Source organism: Ptychodera flava, chromosome 2 (assembly GCF_041260155.1).
Source record: "Ptychodera flava strain L36383 chromosome 2, AS_Pfla_20210202, whole genome shotgun sequence".
Classification (NCBI taxonomy): Eukaryota; Metazoa; Hemichordata; class Enteropneusta; family Ptychoderidae; genus Ptychodera; species Ptychodera flava.
This window is the reverse complement of record NC_091929.1, coordinates 23,923,879-23,948,156: the sequence shown is the minus strand read 5'-3', so window position 1 is coordinate 23,948,156 and position 24,278 is coordinate 23,923,879. Positions and strand designations below refer to the sequence as shown.

At 38.3% G+C, this 24,278-nt stretch overlaps 2 protein-coding genes across 2 annotated transcripts in view; one reads left to right on the top strand and one right to left on the bottom strand.

The window, feature by feature from the left end:
• The window catches only part of LOC139117282 (charged multivesicular body protein 2a-like), a 32,741-nt gene extending 9,217 nt beyond the window's left edge, over positions 1 to 23,524 (top strand). Inside the window, exons 5-6 of the mRNA XM_070680256.1 lie at positions 20,724 to 20,785; positions 21,557 to 23,524. Coding sequence (XP_070536357.1) covers positions 20,724 to 20,785; positions 21,557 to 21,681 — 187 coding nt within the window. The 3' untranslated portion in view covers positions 21,682 to 23,524. The remainder of the gene's footprint in view (positions 1 to 20,723; positions 20,786 to 21,556) is intronic.
• On the bottom strand, positions 2,164 to 15,931 carry LOC139117275 (zinc finger protein 26-like). Its single transcript, XM_070680233.1, has 2 exons — positions 15,739 to 15,931; positions 2,164 to 7,717 (listed from the first exon to the last, which is right to left on the bottom strand). Exon 2 carries the CDS (start codon positions 7,007 to 7,009, stop codon positions 5,450 to 5,452), a length of 1,560 nt encoding a protein of 519 aa, XP_070536334.1. The 5' UTR covers positions 7,010 to 7,717; positions 15,739 to 15,931; the 3' UTR covers positions 2,164 to 5,449.
• Positions 23,525 to 24,278: the final 754 nt, after the last annotated feature.

Here is a 24,278-nt window from a genome sequence, read left to right as displayed (position 1 = left end):
TTTTACAGACCATTGATGCATTCAGAACTTCCTCACTTTTCCTTTTCATGTATAAATCTACAAATTTGCCACTCTCATTCAAACTTCCACCAGTCACCCTAAAGAAATCAAATTATTCTCCCTGGACCTGCAAGAAACTTCCTACCATCCCCCACTCTTTTGCCCAGTTTCTTTTCTCTGTCAAAGTTCACTCAGTTTGCTTTTAGCTCTCAGTTGGTATATGTTTACATACAATTGCAGTTGATGTCTATTGTCTGTATGTCTGTCTGTCTGTATTGTATATGTATGTTCCGTATATCTACATAGCCAGGGAAGTATTAGCATGGATTAATCTAGCTGTGGAAACGCAGCTGTCTGTGGTTTGGTCGGCTGTGTCAATGCATGTCATCATAAGGTCAACCCCCGTGGCAGATGGGGTTGACCTTTTGATGACCCGCATAGATGCAGCCGACCAAACCACAGAAAGCTGCATTTCCTCAGCTAAGATCTATCATGTATGTTTCATTTATGTATGTTTGAAAAAACGCAAAAATTGAGAACGTCTGTGTGTATAAACGTAGTGTTCGCTGTGAAGATGCATTCTACATCATAGATGGGATTTGCCTCATATAAACGCAAATGTTACAAATATATGCAAATTTGGGTAACACAATGAAGGTAACATTGTGACAAACTAAAACAAGATCATGATTCGGTTTGTTAATGTTGCAGATTTATTCATTGTACGGTGATACTGTAATTTTCCAGTTGTAATGGTGAACTCAATTTGCAGATTCCTTGGTCTGTTGTTGTGTATTTATGTTGAACATGTTATGAAATGGACAACATTGAATCATATGGGGACAGTGAATACCTGGTAAATCTTTCCATAGTCTGGCGACAAAATGAACACCCTGTGGAATCTGTATCACCATTGTACCAATAATCAGTACATGGCAAGTTTTTATTGTGACAAAAAAGTTCAATCCTAAGGATTCTTTTGCTTTGCCAGATTTATCAATTCTGGTTTTATTTTCAGAAAGACACACACACACACACACATATGTATAAATAATAACACTGAACTGATTTGTGTGTTAAAGCATAGGAGATACATCCCTCCTGCACTGGAACATAGATTTATTTATTGACAAGAAAAAGTAAAGAACATCGCAATTCAGCATATGGTACATACCATTATTATTTATTGTCAAAAAAATAAAGTTGTCTCCTAGGTTTGATATACCCTTTAACATAAAGTAATTGAATGTTAAGACAAGTAACAGTAATGTTTGCTTGATCTTCTTCAGTATTTTGGTTCAGTGTCACTATAGTTTGTTGTTTTACTCTCCATTTTGACATATTAAGAATTAAAGCCATTACATGTATACACTGCATTGTTACTGTGCACAATTAAATTTTACTCTGGACTGAGATCTATTGGTACAGAATACTAGTACACTTCACATGTATGCTTGTGTTCACAAGCCGAATATTGGGTATTTCAATAGAACTCTCAAGAGTAGAACCTAAAATAGTCGTTGATACGCTGAAAATTTTAATTCTGAAAAAATCAACAATAATTATGGCTACTGTCACTTAAAGAAAATTGTTTTGTACATAGACTGTGTTTGAATGTTTTTGTTTGAAAAAAAATTTGCTTTTAAACTAGCAACTTGACAAATATAATTTGCTTCAAGGTAATCTTTGGAAAAAAATTGCTGCAAGAATGCATGAAAAAAATTGGTTTGCCATACCCATTTGCTTCAGCTTCCCCAGAAATCAAATGGTCCACCCCTATGATATTGCAATGCTTGTGTAACTAGATGGCAGTTTGGCACATACTATTGTCATGTAGGTGTGGCAGCATTGTTAGCGGTGGAAGCCCTAAAGAAACCCCAAATAGCTGAACACAAAAGCTTATGTTTACTTCAATATACTTATACTTGTGAACCTTTGTGTATTTTATAAGAGTGCAAAATACTGAATGCTCATTTTTATGCCCCCATGCCATGTGTAATTTGGCAGGGATTATATTCATACAGTTAAAGGGGACGTTCACCAAGGATGATTTTTACATATGTGCTAGCTTTGTGGTCACTTACCCCGGAAAAGCTATTTTCGCCATTCATAACTCGCGCTATTTTTTACAAAAACCGATAGAAATAGTACAGGAAGTTGCCCATATAATTTGAATCATGGGAAAAAGCGCCAAGCTTGGAGCTTGCATAATGTGATATGGAAGGGACCATCTTCCCATGGGTATGGCACTGTCCACTCACCCACGCTCAAACCAGGCTGTGAGTATTTACATAACTTTTGTTTATACTGAGTATCCTTGCATAAACGATGAATCACTTATAATAAACTGTCCACTGTCAGATTTTGTGTTGCTGTTTACTACTGTGTTACTGTGAGTGGACAATGTGGGGGCCATACCCGTCCGAAGATGGTCCCTTCCATATCACATGATGCAAGCTCCAAATTTGGAGCTTTTTTCCCATGATTCAAATTACATGGGCAACTTCCTGTACTATTTTTATCGGTTTTTGTAAAAATCGCATGATTTATAAATAGTGAAAATAGTTTTTCCAGGGTAAATGAGCAAAGAGCTACCACATATGTAAAATCATCTTTGTGAACATCCCCTTTAAGAAACTGGCTAGATTTTTATTTGTTTGTCCATTGAGAACTATACAAAATGCCTTGAAACACAGCAGTTCTTTGTTGCTGATGATTGGCAGCTAATATACAGCCATTTCAAAACGCAATGCTGGCAAATACTGTATTTGATTTCATAGCTATGATTTTACTCTATTTGTACTTTGAATCACAGCATTATCTCATCCATTATTTACATTATTTCATAATTTGGTTTCAATAAAATGACAGCTTATGAATTGTCCACACCATATGAATATGCAGAAGCAATCTGGCCCAATAAAAGATCCATTAGCTGTAACTTTGGTCATTTTTTAAATTTTGTTTGTTCTGTGTATCATCTGCAGTTTCTGGTTTGAATCCCTGAACCATGGAGAAATTCCTAATATTTAGCTCATAAATATACCCTTTATGAGTATAATCTGCATTGTTATTGTTTAAATTTTGTATTCAGGTCCGGACTAGAATACATTTATCAACAATAACAATGGTCATTTCACATATACAGGACGTGTTGGCAAGCCGGGCATTGGTCGTGATGATTGGATTATAGTAAAATTCTGCAGTTGATACAATGAAACAGAGTAGTGAAAAATGAGTCAAAAGTTACAGCCATATGTATTGTCCCTTAAAGCGATGTCGGGTCTGGTTTGACTCGTACAACATAGTGTTCGCTATCAAGATTTGGGCATCCAATCTCACCAACCGTGACCAGAGAAAATCTGTAACAACAATGACCATTGATGACTCAAAGGATTATAACGCTGCTTCACCAGATAATAATTCTGACCAAAATTCTGACAATGACAGCTATACATTCAGTTAAATTGATACCAGTGATACAGTGATGCTGATTACCATATCATCTTTGTAACATTTGCACCTGGCGAAGACCAGAGACCCGCAAGTGTATACTCATGGCCACATATGGCACAAGACCACTAATTCACTTCCGGGTTCGTTACCCACAAAGATAGTTCGGAAGAAAAATAGTGCAGACCTTGAAGTTTTGATATCTGCATGGATGCTTGTTTAGTTTGAACTTTAACGTCAAGAATTTTTGTAAAGATATTTTTCTGCCTGAATCAAAATGCAGACTGTTGTTAATAATGGCTGAAGCATTTGGTGGTAATATGAGGAGTTCTAGGGCTAATAGAAATCATAACAATAAGCCTAAATTTTGGCAAAAACACCACTGTGGGTGCTATTTTCATCGCTATCTCAAAATTTCCGTGGACTTGCCCACACGAAAAAAAAAATTAATCAGTAGTCAAGCTGACATTGACTTAACACCTGTTAAGAGGATTAGTGCCGCTGAATGTTTTAAAATAGGAAAATCGAGCTCAAGGCTACTGTAGTGGCCCACGGGAAATTAATTAGGGGTCCTGTGCCAGCTGTTCTGTACTCTGTTGCCTCTATGCAGAATAACCTGTAGCTTTCCCCACACTATTCTGTGACAACGTAGGCTTATCGATGTGGATACATACCGGTATATGGTACATTACAGTGACATATGCAAATGGGAGATGTGCTGCAAAATGTGTATCAACTGTGTTTTTCTTATTGACTAATTCTAATTCAGCTTAAACAAATCTGTGATAAATTGCACCTTGTCTAAAGTCGTAAACCTGAAGGCAAAACATACAAGGCTACAGATTTTTGAATCCTGCTAAAATATCAGATTTGATGATAGCTTATACATATTCAGAGGTTTGTGAAATTCTCCTCAATATCTTGAAAAGAGAATTTGATACGGTCAAGCCTTTAGGGTTACCCATGTGGTTTATATCACTCTCGGCAGCTGATACACTGAAAGGCTTTATGGCAAGACTTATGCTGAAGAAGACTCTCAGCAATGGACTTGGCTACAAAGACAAGGTTACTGCAATCTGACCCTGTCACTTGTACCAAATATTTTAATTGTGGAGTACATGAATGCACTGTCCTTAGAAGTTCAAACAGCCTCCCAGTCACCTGTAATTTAAATATGCCCATATATGGTCAAAGGGGAGTTCCTTGGTATTCAAAATTCCCATGTGAGGGCACTGTCTTTAAAAAGCAGCCACCCGCTTAAAATCTGTGATTGGTAAGATTTTCTCTTTCCATGGTAACTGTGGCAAAATTGGAACAGGTGATAGTGTCTAGATGTACATGTACTCCTCTCCCTTGCAACATAACTCAATACTGATACATCACAGCATTTTAACCTTGACATCCACCACCTTTGGCAACTATTTCTCTCACCCTCTCCAAATCAGGGAGCAACAGTGCCCTTGGCACTATTTTTTAAATAAATCTTTCATTTCTGTGAGTCCTTATGTTATACGAGAGACTTGAAATATATGAAAACAATTTTGCAATATGCAGACGATTAGCCTCTCATTTGTATGTGTCCTGAGCAGATGTGAACTTTCAGACTTCTACTTCGAGTAAACCCCGTACATACTTTTCAGACAAATCCTTTTCATTTGTACATGTCATAATGTGAACTCTCTGACGTTCACTTCTTGTAAAACTCATACGAAATATAATAAATGGCTTTACAATTCGCTGTGTCGTGATGGAATGTTTTAGCTATCCACTCCTTGTAAAACCCTTCCCACACACTTTGCAGACAAATGGCTTTTCATTTGTATGTGTCCTCATGTGACGTTTTAGATCTCCACTCCAAGTAAAACCCTTGCCACACACTTTGCAGACAAATTGGTTTTCATTAGTACGTGTCCTCATGTGATCTTTGAGAGTTCCAGTCTTTGCATTTACCCTTACTGCCTACTTTGCAGACGAATGCATTTTTCAAAGAAAAAAACTATCTGGTATGTGTCCCGATGTGAACTTTAAGATTTCCGGTACATGTCCCGATGTGAACTTTAAGATCTCCATGCTTTGTAAAACCCTTACCACACACTTTGCAGACAAATGGCTTTTCCTTTGTATGTGTCCTCATGTGCACTCTTAGATGTGTTCCCTGTGCAAAACCCTTACTACACACTGTGCAGACAAATGGCTTTTCATTTGTATGTGTCCTCATGTGACGTTTTAGATTTCCACTAGCTGCAAAACCCTTACCACACACATTGCAGACAAATGGCTTTTCATTTGTATGTGTCCTAATGTGAACTTTTAGACTTCCACTCCCAGTGAAACCCTTTCCACACACTTTGCAGACAAATGGCTTTTCATTTGTATGTGTCCTAATGTGAACTCTTAGATGTTCACTCATTGCAAAACCCTTACCACATTCTTTGCAGACAAATGGCTTTTCATTTGTATGTGTCCTACTGTGAACTCTTAGATGTTCACTCCTTGCAAAACCCTTACCACATTCTTTGCAGACATACGGCTTTTCATTTGTATGTGTCCTCATGTGTACTTTTAGACTTCCACTATCTGCAAAACCCTTACCACACACTTTGCAGACAAATGGCTTTTCATTTGTATGTGTCCTCATGTGTACTTTTAGATTTCCACTTTCTGCAAAACCCTTACCACACACTTTGCAGACAAATGGCTTTTCATTTGTATGTGTCCTCATGTGACGTTTTAGATTTCCACTATCTGCAAAACCCTTACCACACACTTTGCAGACAAATGGCTTTTCATTTGTATGTGTCCTCATGTGACGTTTTAGACTTCCACTATCTGCAAAACCCTTACCACACACTTTGCAGACAAATGGCTTTTCATTTGTATGTGTCCTCATGTGACATTTTAGATTTCCACTGTCTGCAAAACCCTTACCACACACTTTGCAGACGAATGGCTTTTCATTTGTATGTGTCCTCATGTGACGTTTTAGATGTCCACTCACTGCAAAACCCTTACCACACACTTTGCAGACAAATGGCTTTTCATTTGTATGTGTCCTCATGTGACGTTTTAGACTTCCACTATCTGCAAAACCCTTACCAAACACTTTGCAGACAAATGGCTTTTCATTTGTATGTGTCCTCATGTGACATTTTAGATTTCCATTGACTGCAAAACCCTTACCACACACTTTGCAGACGAATGGCTTTTCATTTGTATGTGTCCTAATGTGAACTCTTAGATGTTCACTCCTTGCAAAACCCTTACCACATTCTTTGCAGACATACGGCTTTTCATTGGTGTGTGCCATCATGTGAACTCTAAGATGTCCACTCTGTGCAAAACCCTTTCCACACACTTTGCAGACAAATGGCTTTTCATTTGTATGTGTCCTCATGTGAACTTTTAGATTTCCACTCAGTGCAAAACCCTTACCACAAACTTTGCAGACAAATGGCTTTTCATTTGTATGTGTCCTCATGTGTACTTTTAGATCTTCACTCCTTGCAAAACGTTTACTTGATACTTTGCAGACGAATGTCTCCTCATTTGTATTCATGTGTAGTTTTAGATCTCTACTCCTTGTATTACCCTTACCACATACCGGTACTTTACAGACAAATTGCTTCTCATTTGTATGTCTCACAATGTGAACTCTTAGATTTCCAGTCGGTGCAAACTATTTCCACACACTGTGCAGACAAATAGCTTTTCATCTGAATGTGCCAAAGCCTTACCAAATACCTAGCAGACAAATGGCTTTTCACTCGTATGTTTCCTCATGTAATATTAGATTTCCACTGTGTGTAAAACCCTTACCAAAACTTTGCAGACAAATGGCTTTTCATTTTTTTTAGTCCTGATGTGAACTTTCAGATCTCCACTCTTTGAACACTTACCACAAACAAATGGCTATTCACTCGTATGTGTCCATACGTGGATTTTGGTAGAGTTACTGCTGTTGAAGCCTTTATCGCATACTTTGCATACAAACTGCTCTTCACCAGTGAATCTGCATGTGTTGTTTCATGTCTTCATTCTGTTTAAAACTCTTGCCGCATTCTTCGCATTAGTGGTCTTTCCTTTCCATGAGTCCCCATGTGACTTTCTTCATGTTGTTTCTTTGTAAGTCTTGTCACAGTCTTAGAAATGAGAGGTTTCCCATTTCAACAAAGGTTGCTGTCTCGCTCATGTTTTCTGTACATTGCTTCTCTTGATATTTGAACTTGCTAAAAAGATATCTTTGAAACAGGCGTCTTTGATTATCCTGAAATATATGCATAAGTGGAATAAGTGTATATATCATGAAATCAGTGATGAAAATTTTGTGAATTTCATGTTCATCGCAGAATCCTGAAATTCCACAGTTTACTTGTTGTTACATATCACCAAGTATCTTTGCATATGCATCACAGGTTTGAGAAACATTTTTAAAAGTGCATGCACTAATATTTTTAGGGACAATCTAAGATCATCATTAGGTAATCACAGGACATTGGTTTCTTTTAAACAAAGCCTTCACCATGAAGTAAAGATCAAAAGTATAAAATTCTTGATATCAGACAGGGAGTACAATGTTAAAGTTTGGATAGACTACTGAATAATTCAGTCACGTAAACACAATATGTTGTAGATTATGGTTATTGATGGAATTTAGTGATGAACAAGCAACCTACAGGCCAATAGAGCTTCACTAGTTATAAAGAGAATAATTATTGTCATGTCTTGATGAAGAAGGTGGAAATCTTTGATAGTTCATTTCAGGATGGCCTGACCAACCAGATATGAACTGAAAATGCTCACGTGTTTAATTATATATTGCAGTTATGTGTAAATTTGAACCTTTGTCACATGTTCGAACTTCATTGAAAGTGTTATGATCAACATAATGAAAAATATTCACCACAGATTAATTCTAAATCCAAGTATACATCCCAAATCAGGAAAGTTCATTAAAATATGCAAATAAGGAATTGACTGAAATGTTCTCATTAAATATGCAAATTAGAAATTGGCTGAAGTAAAAATGCTAAATGACTTTAAATAATATTGTATCATAGTATCTTCAATGTACAAAGCAATTTGTCAGCTTTGGTCTAGTCAAGACAGATAAATATCCTTAATTAGGAAAGTTCATTAAATTTGCAAATAAGGAATTGGCTAAAGTAAAAATGCTTAATGACTTTCAATGTTGTATTATAGTATCTTTAATGTACATACCAAGTTTCATCAAATTTGGTCTAGTCAATAAAGATAAATATCCCTAATTAGAAAAGTTCATTAAATATGTAAATTGGGAATTGGCTACAGTAAAAAAGTTTAATGACTTTCAATAATGATGTTTTACAGTATCTTCAATAGATGTAGAAGATTCATTAACTTCGGTCGGGTCAATTCTGATATATATCCCTAATTAGTGAAGTTCATTAAATATGTAAATAGGGAATTGACTGAAGTAAAACTGCTTAATGATTTTCAATAATGTTGTATCTTACTATCTTCAATGTACATAGCAAGTTTCATCAACTTTGGTCAAGTCAATTCAGATATATATATATCTAATTAGGAAAGTTTATTAAATATGCAAATAAGGAGTTGGCTGAAGTAAACATCTTTAATGAGTTTCAACAATGTTATATCATAGTATCTTTAATGTACATAGCAAGATTCATCATATTTGGTCAATTCAATTCAAATAAATATCCCTAAATTCAAAAGTTCATTAAATATGCAATTAAGAGTTTGATGAAGTAGAAATGCTTTAATGACTTTCAATAATGTTAAATCATAGTATCTTCAATATACATACCAAGTTTTGTCAATTTTGATCAAGTCAAATCAGATATATATCCCTAATTAGGAAAGTTCATTAAATATGCAAATTAGCATTTATCTTTCATGTCACCCTTAATGGTTCCCACTGCTGATATATCTTGGTGTGATCAACATTTGTAGCAAATCTCATCAAATTGTGTGCAGTCGTTGTCAATATATATCTGTTTTTTCTAAAATCATTAATTATGCAAATGAGCAAAAAGTAAGCAAGTCACATCCACCAAAAACTATTCAGTTCTTGCCATTTGCAAACTGAATCTACTCCTATGTACCAGATTTGATTCTGATCTGATGAGCCGTTTTTGAGATATCGAGCACACAGACAGACAGAGAGACAGAGAGACAGAGAGACAGACAGACATGGCTGCGACATATGCTCATGTGTGTGAACACATGAGGCTCACTGCTCACTGAGCAAAAAATTGGAAAAAAAGCAGCAAAAATATGTGAATGAAGATTTTGATCATAATTTGAACATATCACATTAAGACCACCCCTCGGAACATGTCTTCCAAATATCAGGGCTAATGTGCAGCACTGAATAAGATCTGACCCAATTAGGTAGCTGAATCTGACCAATATAATGAAAACAATACAAATAGACTCCCTAAGTGGCTATGAATAGTGAAAATGGACCAATCAGAGAAAGAGCTTATTCAAGCTGCACATCGTCAGAAATATCACAGCTGTTAAAGCCATTTCTTGGGTATAAAAGGCATCAGTGGGTTTGTTGAATAAATCAACCTGTACCTGCTTAATATCACTGACTACCTGTCATCTCCCACACCTGCTGACTATCTTGACTCTGACAACATGTATTTTCAGATGTTTTTTGGTGAGCCATCAAAGGTTTCTGCTCGAATTGGAACTTTTTACCTCCAACGTATTCAATGCATTTTACGCAAGCAGGCAAATGTTGTATTAACTGTCGATGGCTCATGGCAAATGGTTTGTTGAAAATACATGTTGTCATCATTGAGGTAGCTAGCAGGAACAGAGAATGAATCATGAATATTAGTCAATGATAAAGCGGGGTATAAGTTGATTTATTGAAAAACTAATATATTACATTATTTTGCAAGCTAAATCAGCAACACTGACCAGTGTCATAGTCAGTGTGCCTGCTAAGCCAATTTGACAGGTCATGACGCAGGGCAAACCCGCCTGATGCAATTGAAATTACAAGTAATCTGACGCATCACTGATGCAGCTGTACAGAGCCTGACAATGACTAGAAATTCTCAACAGATTCATGATTTACACAGATACCACGTTTCCCTGTAGTTTTTGGTCAAAAAAATATTTGAATACGTCATTTCTGTAAGTCTCCGCAGTGATAATACGTACCAATAGTAAACTTATCTTGCTGATTAATCGATGGGCAAGGAGGCAGCCATATTACCGTAAAATTCCAATTGAGGCCGCACCTCTAATTGAAGCCGCACCCTGACTTTGAAACATTGTCTTGTTCATTGTTTGCCCATTTTGGGTTTTTGAATTGTACCATTATAGAAGCCGCACCCCTTCTCTGAGCCCATCATGAAACAATGCATGCTGAAAATTGACTTGTCATTGACTTGCGCTAATGATTGACAGGTGTCTTTCTTACAGAAAAAATACCCAATAAAAAGTTCCTTTTTAACACTACTACCATTATGCATTTTGTCATTGATAGTAACAAAGTACAAACAATGCCCCATGTATCGGCACGTTTGTGTGTATGTTTGAACACGGCCTAAGTTTTTGTCAGTGTGGTAAACACCGCCATAGTCATGATGCAACAATTTTGAAGCAACGGTGTTTGTGTAAAATTAAAATAGTTGAGAGATTGAGATACCATGTTTCAAATACGTAGTTTTCATTCAATACCCACGTACCCTTACCGATGCCTGACCTACAACAACACCACCTGCATCATATTGACATAATGAACTGCCTAATACTGTACTGCTGAATGACCATGGTTGGTGCATATAAACTTGTACACGTTCCGTTTTTGATCATGAGAAAATAAAATTTGACCGCAAAACAGTTCACAAAAACATGCCAGTAAAGTTACCAAAGGTCATCATTCCTTGCCTTTATTGCACTATCCGAGTATGAGCCACCGGTTCGGCAAAACAAGACAGCTGTAAATCAAGGGGACCCACGCTATGGACGCTTAATTTATGCTAATTTTATGCACGATTTTTTTCAACACCATTTGATCTTCTATCGCTTTCAAAATCGACTTGCAAGTCCAAAGAAATTGATTGTACAATCTCTGAATACAGAAGCAACATTTTTGTGAAATTTCAGCGTCCGAAAACCCCTAAACTTGAAACAAAGACATCATGCATGCATGCCATGCATGTCAACATGGCCGACCTTAGTGAGACTATTCTATTTAGGGGACGGGGGTCAGCAGGGTCAGTACGTGTCATTTTCCTTACGATGCTGTCAAGGGAACTCCAGTTTCCCATTGTTTCATCTTTTAATAGTTTCCTTATTATCTAAAAGGAATTTTACCGAGTTTAACGACCAAATACACTCTCCTAATGTTTCTATATTGGAGTTACACTAGGGTAGGGGCTTTTTATGCAGGTAATTTATTCACGCACTAATTTGCATAACAATAGCGATTGCCCCTGCACTGCTTGGTGAGCATTGAGAAAAATATCGAAACACAGGAAATGTACGTAATTGAAGCCGCACCGGGACTTCAGTGCGCGATCCCAGGGGTCCCTCAAAAATGTTTCTAATACAAGCCGCGGCTTCAATTAGGATATTTACGGTATGTTTTCATTGTCTTTTCATTGACTCACACAAGAGTATCAGAAATCAAGAAAGACATACAACCATGGGGCGCTGTACTTCTAACTGCTGACTTTTTAGTTATAACCTGTTCATGCGTGCAGTGAGGCACAGCGTGTCAACTTTTCGTCAATTTGACTAAAAAAAATTTCCTTCACCTCCCCTCAGAGGGCACACTGGTCATAGTAAACTCCCAAAAATCTCTGTGGGGTGGCTCGCAGTGGTTCTGTAGCGATGACCCTTAACCCGAGCAGTATTAAGACGCCACAAGCTCTGCTGTGATATACAGCTAGTTCATGCATAGACCCTCGGGAAGTTCTCAAGGGTTTATGGTTAGGGCCACAGGCAACATTCGACTCATTGTAACCAAACTGTCACTGATGCATCCAGTAAGAATGTCCTTACTGGTTGCATCAGTGACTGTTTGCTTGCATTGAGTCGAATGCCTGTGGTTCAGGCATCGCTTGTAGTGCAAATACAAAAACACTGGCCCGCGCCTTTGTTGTTGTAAGTACCTTTCGATTTTCTACGTACCTTAACCCTTTCACCACCATGGTTGTCCCAAATCCATTGTTTTCTATGGTAAAGTTGGACCTGTTATACAGGGAACTGGGGGTGAAAGGGTTAAAAGACTTAGTCTGCACATAAAGAATGTTCGTTAGGACGGCGAGTGTTTGCACAGACAGACCTCAGTTGTAATAAAGTCAGTGGGCCTAGTATGCCTAGTATTACTAGGCCCACTTATTTGAGTTTTATAAAAAAGGCATACATCTTTTTTTGAGATAAGAGTCATTAAATGTGAAAAAATGGTTCTAGATTTTGTATGGGACAGAAGCTTCAATGACCCTTGACCCAAGAGCTATTGATAGATGCCACATTCAAGCACCGCTGCGATTGCTAGCTCAACATGGCAGGGCTGTGTTACCGGCGTAATACGGCCTCCCACCACAGCCCTGCAGACTGCCATGGACAAAACTGCTGGTAGCTCCTCGGAAATACGGCGCGCAGTTTCTCCGCCGAAAACAGCCAATTTTGAATACAAAACTTGCATTGATCTTCTTTTTCGAGCACATCCGCCTCACCTAGGTACACGATGTGTTCAGCCGCGCTTGTAAACTTACGCAAAGTCTACTTTTCTCTCTCTATGCGAGGGGAAGCGTTCGTATCCGCCACCATCTCATTCAACCCATGAGCACTTGGGCGAAAACCAGCTTTGCTGACAAAAGAACACCCAATCTAGCACTCTGTAATTAACATTATTTTTAACTACCACTCAGCTATGTTGACAAAATAATTTTCTTTTTTTCTCTTCAGAAGTTTTACATATTTCACAATTTTCTCTTATCCCACTCCTCTCAGAACGTCGACTTTCGAAGTTCGATATCGCGCGATGCTCTTTTGTTTGCAAGGCTAGTTTTCGCCGGAGTACTCATGGATGGAATGAGATTAACTATGGCGGCAGATACAAACGCTTCCCTCGCATAGAGGGAGAAAGGTTGGCTCTGCGTAAGTTTACAAGCGCGGCTGAGCACATCGTGTACCTAGGAGAGATAGGTGTGCTCGAAAAGAAGGTCAATGCAAGTTTTGGATTCAAAATCAGCTGTTTTCTGCGGAGAAACTACGCGCCGTATTTCTGAGGAGCTAGCAGCAGTTTTGTCCATGGCAGTCTGCAGGGCCGTGGTGGGAGGCCGTATATTATACGGCCTCCCACCACAACGCCGGTACAACAGCCTTGCCATGAAGAGTTATGCGATTGCTAGCTGCAAAATTGTAGCGCTACGGTGAGGCGGTCGGTGATTTTTGTTTTTTGCGACTTCGCTCACCAGTAGCGCTACAATGCCAATGGCCCTGTAGAGGGTAAAATAAGCGCATCCCACTCGATCAGGCGTGTTGATGCGAAATGCTACATATTTACTGCATTTGGTCGTATCGATTTATCACTACTGAAGACTAAACAGTAGACTGATCTAACCTTGTCGTTTGTGGGGTTTGGAAATTGTTCAAACACGTCGATCGTGTTTCGAAAACATTTCTGGGAGCCGCCATTACCAACTTCCGATAATGGAGGCTCCAAGAAACATGGCTGCCCTACGCTCACTGTTTATGGAACGCGATCGACATGTTTGAACAATTTCCAAACCCAATAAACAACAAGGTTAGATCATTTTACTGTTTAGTCTTCAACAGTGATAAATCGATACGACCAAATGCAGTAAATATGTAGCATTTCGCATCAACACACCTGGTCGAGTGGGATGCGCTTATTTTACCCTCTACTGGGCCATTGGCATTGTAGCGCTACTGGTGAGCGAAGTCGCAAAAACAAAAAATCACCGACCACCTCACCGTAGCGCTACAATTTTGCACCTATGCGATTGCTAGCTGCAAAATTGTAGCGCTACGGTGTGCTCAGGCAGTCGGTGATTTTTGGTTTTTGCGACTTCGCTCACCAGTAGCGCTACAAGGCCGATGGCCCTGGGGAGTATCATATAAGCGCACCCCACGCGACCAGGCGTGTTGATGTGGAATGCAACATATTTACTGCATTTGGTCGTACCAATTTATCACTACTGAAGACTAAACAGTATACTGCACTAACTTTGTCGTTTATGGGGTTTGGAATTTGTTCAAACACAACGATCACGTTCTGAAAACATTGAGCGTGGGGCGTTGGTGTTTGTGGGAGCCGCCATTACCGGAAGTTGGTAATGACGGCTCCCAGAAATGTTTCGGAACGCGATCGTCGTGTTTGAACAAATTTCAAACCCCATAATGATAAATGACAAAGTTTGTGCAGTATACTGTTTAGTCTACAGTAGTGATAAATCGGTACGACCTAGCTGCAAAATTGTAGCTCTACGGTGAGGCGGTCGTTGAGTTTTGGTTTTTGCGACCTCGCTCACCAGTAGAGCTACAATGCCGAAGGCCCTGTAGCATACAAAATAAGCGCGCCACACATGGCGCGGCATTTTCATGTAAAATCCCACATATTTACTGCATTTGGTCGTACTGATTTATCACTACTGAAGACTAAACACTATACTACACTAACCTTGTCGTTTATGGGGTTTGGTATTAGCACAGACACGTCGATCGCGTTGCATGAACATTGAGCGTGTTTCTGGAAGCCGCCATTACCAGAAGTTGGTAATGGCGGCTCCAAGAAATGTTTTTGGAACGCGTTCGACGTATTTGAACAAATACCAAACCCCATACACGACAAGGTTAGTGTAGTATAGTGTTTAATCTTCAGTAGTGATAAATCAGTATAACCAAATGCAGTAAATATATGGATTTTACATCAAAATGCCATGCCATGTGCAGCGTGCTTTATTTTGTATGCTTCAGGGCCTTCGGCATTGTAGCTCTACTGGTGAGCGAGGTCGCAAAAACCAAAACTCACCGACCGCCTCACCGTAGAGCTACAATTTTGCAGCTAGGTACGACCAAATGCAGTAAATATGTTGCATTCCACATCAACACGCCTGGTCGAGTGGGGTGCGCTTATATGATACTCCCCAGGGCCATCGGCCTTGTAGCGCTACTGGTGAGCGAAGTCGCAAAAACCAAAAATCACCGACTGCCTGAGCACCGTAGCGCTACAATTTTGCAGCTATGCGATTACATGCCTAAAACCATTTCATTGTGTATTCATTTTACCTGTTATTGACAAAGTAACGTATGGTCACTGTATCAGTCTTAGACATAAGTCGTGACGTATCGAGGGGATTTCTTCAGAGGGTCTCTCAAGTCTCTCTTTTTTGAGTACTGCTGAAATCCACAAAACGAGTCTTCAAAAAATTGAAATCTCTGGCGCGCCGCTTCTTGTTTACTGTGCCGCCATCTTCCAAACTTGCTTTACCCACAATGCACCATAACGCACCCCTCGTTCGGGACAGTTATTTGTTCGCTACAGTGCACTGTTAACCACAGGCGACCCATAAAGTATCACTGAGATTTTCACACTGTTTTATCTATCATTTTCTCTCCTTTCTTCATGCTCTGACTGATCGGAGTAAATAAAATAAATGGTTTATATAACCTAACAGAGGTTAGTCAACATCGGAAAGATAGTGATGTTAATGAAAAAGGAGTTTTAGTAACCATTCCTATCTTTCGCGATGTAGACCAACCCGTAAAATCCCTGATAAGTCCACGGATTAGCATAATTAGTTGTGTTGACTAATTAATTACAGCATGTGTGTATGAGAGATATACGTCCATGTAATGGAGTGTAAAATAAATAAAGAGTCACAGAGGCTAGGTTAGGTTATATCACGGTCTCTACTACAACCGTGGTTATATAAACCATTTATTTTATTTACTCCGATCAGTCAGAGCATGAAGAAAGGAGAGAAAATGATAGAGAAAACAGTGTGAAAATCTCAGTAATACTTTATGAGTCGCCTGTGTGTCAACTGGGGCAAACTGTCTGTGCATAGGGGGCTGCCTACATGTCCGTCCCTACGGGTGGGTTGGTGTTTTGTTGTATTACTAATAAAGGTTAATTCTACCAACTTTTTGTGTTTTGGTCGTAACTTAGCACTGCCCTTGACAAAAGCACAGTCACTTGTGATTGGTCTATTCCGTTCGGAGTCCATGCCCCCATAGACGTGTGTACGATGCCTGATAAAAACCGTCGAGGGTTTTTCTCAGGCATATGTACACACGTCTATGGGGGTGTCATAATCACAGGCGTGATGTTTTCTAGGTAGTTTCTATGTGTAGTAGTTTTACGTTTCGACGTTCTCTTCCGTAGCCTAATCAGGCTACGAAAGAGAACGTCGAAACGTAGAATAACTACACTTATAGAACTACCCAGAAAACATCACGCCTGTGGTATCGACAACATGATCTCGCTCATTCAGACATTTGAAAGAATTATCCAGTATACTTCTTTTTCTCATGAAGGTATTCTGCGTGCTACCCCCATGTTCTATAGTGTTTCAACCAAACGTAAATATTGAGCCGTTTTCATCATTTTAATTTATTCATGGCGCGGGTTTGAAACAAAAGAATTGTAGTAAGCCACGCACAGGCATGTGATAATTTCTACTTTTATAATCTTTTCTAATGTCGATAAATCAAAGTATTGTCTTACGCGTCGGTATCCGACATAGCCAAGATACTGTATAAATAGACACACTAACTCAGAGGAAAAGCGAGAACTCAAGGACCGATAACCACGGTCACTCTCTTGTGGAGTGACCGAGACAGGACATTTACTCAGAAACTAGAACTTTGACCGAAACTAGGGAGAACTTGGACCCACGGTCACTCCTCTGTGGAGTGACCAAGACTCAACAGAGGACAAACTAACTTGGTCCGACTGACACACAGGCAGATTCATGTATCGTTGACTGCGCCGTTCGGCCTAGCCACGGTTCCGTATTCAATAAATGAGTTCCAGTTATACATCAACACTCGTCGTCAGTTCCAGCTTCTTTCCTTTATGTTATGACAGGGGCAAAGACGCCGAGCGGATTAGACCGATCACAAGTGACTCTGGTAAAAGTTTTGTTACCATGCTGCATCTATTATCTGGAGAGTTTGGTCGCCTTGTGAGCCAAAGCAAGCAAGGGCAAATTACTAATCTGTGGACGCGGACGCTGTCATCATGATTATCACCAGATTAACATTCACAAAGTCAACAACGAACGCGCCAGCAAGGTATGTTATTTTTGAAATAAAATAGTTATGATTGTGTAGGTGTCTTTCTAGCTCATGTGTTCCCACAAATGGGCTATTCGCAGCGATGTCTGTCTTTCTTTGTGTCTGTCTGTTTATCTGTCTGTTAGTGCGCCCGATATCTCAAAAACGGCTCATCAGATCAGAACCAATACTGGTACATAGATTCAGTTTGCAAAAGGCAAGAACTGATCAGTGTTTGGTGGGTGTAGCTTGCTTACGGTTTGCTCATTTGCACAATTAATGATTTTAGAAAAACGGATATAGGCTTACACTTTATGTACATTGAGAACGACTGCACAGAATTTGATGAGATTTGCTACAAATGATGATCACACCAAGATATATCAGCCGTGAGAGGCATTAAGGGATGACATGAAAGAAAGTTGCTGATTTGCATATTTAATAAACTTTCCTAATTGGGGATATATATCTGAATTGACTCGATCAAAATTGTCGAAATTGGTATGTATATTAAGATACTATGATTATTGAAAGTCATTAAAGGCGGAGCCTCCCTTTAAAAGGGCGTGAAGCTATGGCGGCGTTCATTGTGTAAGTGGACACCAAACAGGCAACATGCGGGCACACGCTCCAGAAAATGCCACTTTTTAGCTTTCCCCGGCCGCAAAAACTCAGACAGACTGCCAAGCGGTCAGCGCGAAGTTGCTGCCGATCGAACTCTGTGGTTATATTCAAAGTCTAACGCGACTGGAAGACAATTTTTAGGAAATTTGAGCGTTTGTGGTGGGGAATCAATGACCGTTGGCGATTTGAACCGACCGTCAATCAAAAGCTTGCATAAACTCTGTTTGCAGGATTAGCAAAATGTGACAAAGGGTTGAGATCAGTTGTTAAATGTTATAGAAATCAAACATCGTACTGGCCAAGTGTTTGACTGGGAGGAGAACTCCACTAATGCGAAAACCTGGGATTGAAAAGTGCGGCTTTAAGCATTTTAACTTTAGCCAATTCCTAATTTGCATATTAATAAACTTTCCTAATTTGGGATATATATCTGAATTAACTTGACCAAAGTTGATGAAACTTGATATGTATATTGAAGATAGTATGATACAACATTATTCAATTCAATTCAGTTTATTAGTACTTATGGCCTCCGGCCAATATGTACAAATAGTAGCAGTAATGTTGATCGCTAGTCAATGCAACAATTGCATCCACAAAAGAGAGAGAAAGATAACTTATTTACGAATACATAAGCGCCAGCGAATACAACAGTATGCATACTTACGCATTGATGGCAAGTTCTCTCCTACATTTTGTTGCCAGAAAAATATATTTACTCAGTTTCCTCAATGTGCAGTATTTTGAGGTGAAAAAGGTATCTTGAATTCGTACATAGCAGAAGGGTTAAAATAATAGGAGGAAATGTCTGACATGGAACAAGAAACATGTATGTTGTAAACAAAAAAATTATGGTACATAAAAAATAACAGCTAATTGATTTTTAACCTGTTAACGTCCATTTCCTTTTGAACAGTCCATGATCACTATTGATATCAATGGTTTGAGCCAAAGTATTGTGAAGAAATGGTTGATGTAGTCATGTTCTGTCTTGAATTGTATGTAAAAGAGCATACCCATTATTAGTTAAAGCCCCAATAATACTAACTTTTGATGATAATGCCACCATTTTTATTTTGAATATCACCATAATTCCTTGGTCTCTTTCCCCAAAGAATGTTGATATACACAGTATTCAGCTTGTCAACTCAGCTGTACGTGTGTAAACTGCATTGTTATTGTTGAAAACTGACGTCTGGTCCTTACTAGAATTCAAATGTAAACAATAGCCATGCGTTTTACACATGTAGACGCCAAGTTAACAAGCTGAATAGTGGGTGTTTCAACATTCTTTGGGGGGGGGGGTAGAATGAGAAGTTGCCATTGAGTTGTAAAATAAAAGTAATGAAAAAATCATCGACACATTCAGAGACAGGGGCATAGGGTTAACATGAGAGCTACAGGCTTTGTTACAGCACGTCGAATCCTGGTTAATTCTTGCGATCTCACTGCAAAATATTTTATGTATGCAAATTACTGTATTTCTATATCAGTACAATAAAGTTTTTGACCAGTTTTGCAAAATACAGAGAGGAAGATTTGGTTTCATTGTTTTCAGGAAAAAAGGGAAAAAAATCATAGTTCTTATTATACATTGTAGACCAATTCTCCATTATGTATTACTGTCCACCACTCATAGGAAGCATTGACTTGAAACTGACCGTGTTGCTTTGCACCTCACACAAAGGAATGGAGTAGACACAGCGCCCTCTATCAGGCATTTGGAGACTTATTGACACTTCCTGAACATGTAAAGGTTCATGAATGTTGTAATACATGTATACAGTAGCACAGAAGTTATGTTGATTATGTTGTTGGTCACAAATAAATTCTAGTCTGGGCTGTAATTCAGTTGTCAACTTTAACATTGGGTACTACACACATACAGGCTGTGTTGAAAAGTTACAAGCCGTGTCGACAAGTTCAACACTAGTCATTTTAACATGATGTCTGACATGGAACGAGATATTGTATGTTGTAAACAAAAAAACTATGGTACATAAAAAATAACAGCTAATTGATTTTTAACCTGTGAATGGCAATTTCCTTGTAAACAGTCCATGATCACTATTGATATCAAATGGTTTGAGCCAATGTATTGCGAAGAAAGGGTTAGTGTTGTCATGTTCTTACCTTAATGTGTCTTGAATTGTGTGTAAAAGAATACCCACTAGAAGTTAATGTTAGATTGCACTATTGCATCGCCTCTATACAGTACTATTAACCTGTTCACCCTAATTTCCTGTAAACAGGTCCACTGTCACCATTGATAACAATGGGTTTGGGCCAAACCATGGTGGTGAAAGGGGCCAAATCTCACCCATTTTTTCATTGATAATTTTCCTTTATTGTTTTTTTTTGTCTTACAGTGATGCCATTGTTGCACAAGTATTAGATGAACTTGGTCTTCAACTCACAGATGACCTTGCTGGTAAGGTTTTCAAAATTATAGAAAGCCTTATATTTTTAAGCGTTTGTGTATGGGAAAAACTACATTTAGAAAAATGTCTATGATTTATTTTTTTAAGGGTGTCAAGGGATTTGCATTTAAAAACTTGGAATTGGAGGTGCTCTCACAAAATGAGAAACTGAAACTTTATATTCAGAATCACAATACTGAGGAGGCAAATGTGGAGGGGGGGGGGGAGTGATGGAATTTTATTCAACGTAAATGTTACTAATTGAAACTGAGTCATGTGGTAAAAGAAGTAAACATTGCAAGAACTCTGCAGAGCTGCTTCCATGCATCATTTCAAGTCAGATGTTAATTTTTCATGCTATAGATCAGTTGGACATCACTGTTCACTGAAAGCGAAACACAGATTTTGCTGCATAAATTGTTATGTAATCACCTTTGGAAAGGACCTTCTATCAGAAACAATTTAGACTCAATTTAATTATAGTAAAACCTGCATGTCTAAACCGAACCCTACAGGGACTTTTTTTACTGGTGTTCGGTTTATAGAAGTCCTTTAAATATAGAGTTCTATTGGAATTGGACTTGGAAAGGGTTCAGTTTAGATAGGTTTGCGGTTTAGACAGGGCTCAGTTTAGATATGTTTCACTGTAATTTTAATTCTACTGCATATCTTTGATATATTAAGTTTCTTTCAAAAAGTAGGATGTGTTTTTAATTCAGTAGAAGGATTTGACAGCTGTCTTGTTAACAAGTTGACATCCTTTACTTCACTCATTTTTACAGATTTACCATCGACTGGTGGAAAACTTTCAGTCAGTACAGCAGCAGCAAAAGAACCCCAAGCAGCGGGACTCAGTGACGCAGATGCTGATTTGCAGGCCAGACTTGATAATTTACGCAGGGAATAGTAAAATGTAAATTAAGAGGTGAAGTTGGTGATTTTTGCTTTTTTCACAATAGTTATTTATAGTGTAGAAGACAGCTGGTATATCTTTGTATCTGGCAGTGTTTACCAAGAAGAAAATTTTTGCTATGGAAAGATTCTTGAGGGAGATTTCCAAAGAGAGCTACTGACATATGGGGCTCATTTAAGTTTTTGAGTTGCCTTATGTACGAACAAATGAAATGAATTACTTTTGGATGATTTGATATTTTCCAAGAATCCGCTTTTGAGGTAGCTCAGTTTTCGTATTATTAATATCAATGTTATGATCTCAACTACAATGTACAGAAATACCAAATGCTTTGAAGTATTTGTACTAGTTAATTTTTGATCGGCGTCGTGTTGTCCCATGAAAACTTGTGGACGACTTTCAAAACTTGCCTGTCTGTCTGTGTACTCTCTTCTGGATATAAATCACAGATGGGTGAAAAGCTATCACTATTTTACAAATACAAGTTTGTAGAATTGTAACTATGATGTCCAGCATTTGATGAGTTACAAAGTCATTTATGCAGGGTATCGATGTTGCTGCACAGAAATCTGATCATGCATGAGTGACATTATCATAGTATTATTACATATTGTATATACACAATGTGTTGTGATTACAAGGCCAATACACTGTATTTTGTCATGCTTTTGGGAGATGACTAAAAAAACTCAAATACCAGGATAAAAATTACGAAAATATCACCAAAAATTACAATGATTGGCCGTGAAGATTTTCAGCCTTTATTGAATTGTTGTCGCTGTCCCCAACCTTTGCTTGGCATTTCTGAGTCCAGCAATTGATGATTGTTTATAGGTATACTGTCACCTGTTCCAATTTTGCCACAGTTACCATGGAAAGAGAAAATCTATCCAATCACAGATTTTAAGCGGGTGGCCACTTTTTAAAAACAGCGCCCTCACATGGGCATTTTGAATACCAATGGACGCCCCTTTGACCATATATGGGCATATTTAAACAGGTGACTGTATACCTTGAAATGACAATGACAGGCACAAAAGCCATTCAAATACTTACCTGCAATGGCCTCATCACCCTATTCATCAATACCTGTTTAGTTCAAGTGCATTGTTTGTAATTTCAAAGTTGGACTTGAACATAAACGAAAGGGTTAAACAGGCTATCATACAAGATGTATTGTTTAGTTCTAAGAAAGGAAAGAAAATACTGCTGTTAAGCATTGCTTCGTGTAAATATTGTGAAGTATCCATGATTATAATATCTGACACAAAGAGGTTACAGGTATCGCAAATAGTGAGTTACACACTCTATGCCAAGGTTCTTATTCAGAAACTATGTTTGCAGACACAAATTCGAAAGTGCTGATTTTTGAAGTCAAAAGCAGTATTTCCAAATAAAACAAAATCCCCATAAGAGTACTTCTCTAAATCTGCCTATACATGTAATTTGGGGTAGAAATGAAAAAAAGTAAAACAAGGCATTTTGGTATGGTTTTGAATCCTAAGGGCTGTGTATGTGTAAGGGAAATTCATTTGGCAAATTTTATGTATTCTCTTTTGAGAGGATTTGACTCATATGCATAAAAATAAACTGATTCTTTTTAGACAAAAGGTCAGAAAGTGCACCTACCAGTGGTATTTAAAATGTCTTTGAACCATTTACACAGATTTTTCTTTTCTTTTAATGTCTACTTTAGCCTTTGTTTATTATTATAGACAATTATATATGAATTGTAATCTTATTATAATAATACACAATGTACAAGTAAATTTTGTATCTTGAAACGCTTAAATTTTATGGTGTACAAGTAAATAAATAACTGTTACTCTATGAAAAATTGGTAGTGATTTATTTAATCCTGTAGAAAATGTTAAACGTTTCTACGATGTCAGCCTTTCTTCTGTGAAGTACTGATATGCTTTATTGAGTTGAAACGAGTTGCTCTGCTTGTCAGGAAGTTCACGTAGCACAGTATGGAGATGAAACCTCAATGATTAGAAATTTTACAGACCATTGATGCATTCAGAACTTCCTCACTAGCAGGTTTTTTGTTCCTTTTCATGTATAAATCTTCAAGTTTGCCACTCTCATTCAAACTTCCATCAGTGCAGTCACCCTAAAGAAATCAAATTATTCTCCCACCAGCAAGAAACTTCCTACCATCCCCTACTCTTTTGCCCAGTTTCTTTTCTCCGTCAAAGTTCACTCAGTTTGCTTTTAGCTCTCAGTTGGTATATGTTTACATACAATTGCAGTTGATGTCTATTGTCTGTATGTCTGTCTGTATTGTATATGTATGTTCCGTATATCTACATAGCCAGGGAAGTATTAGCATGGATTAATCTAGCTGTGGAAACGCAGCTGTCTGTGGTTTGGTCGGCTGTGTCAATGCATGTCATCATAAGGTCAACCCCCGTGGCAGATGGGGTTGACCTTTTGATGACCCGCATAGATGCAGCCGACCAAACCACAGAAAGCTGCATTTCCTCAGCTAAGATCTATCATGTATGTTTCATTTATGTATGTTTGAAAAAACGCAAAAATTGAGAACGTCTGTGTGTATAAACGTAGTGTTGGCTGTGAAGATGCAT

What these genes read in the sequence shown, in the direction of transcription:
- LOC139117275 (XM_070680233.1), bottom strand. Translation starts at nt 7,009, where the DNA reads ATGAATACAAATGAGGAGACATTCGTCTGCAAAGTATCAAGTAAACGT.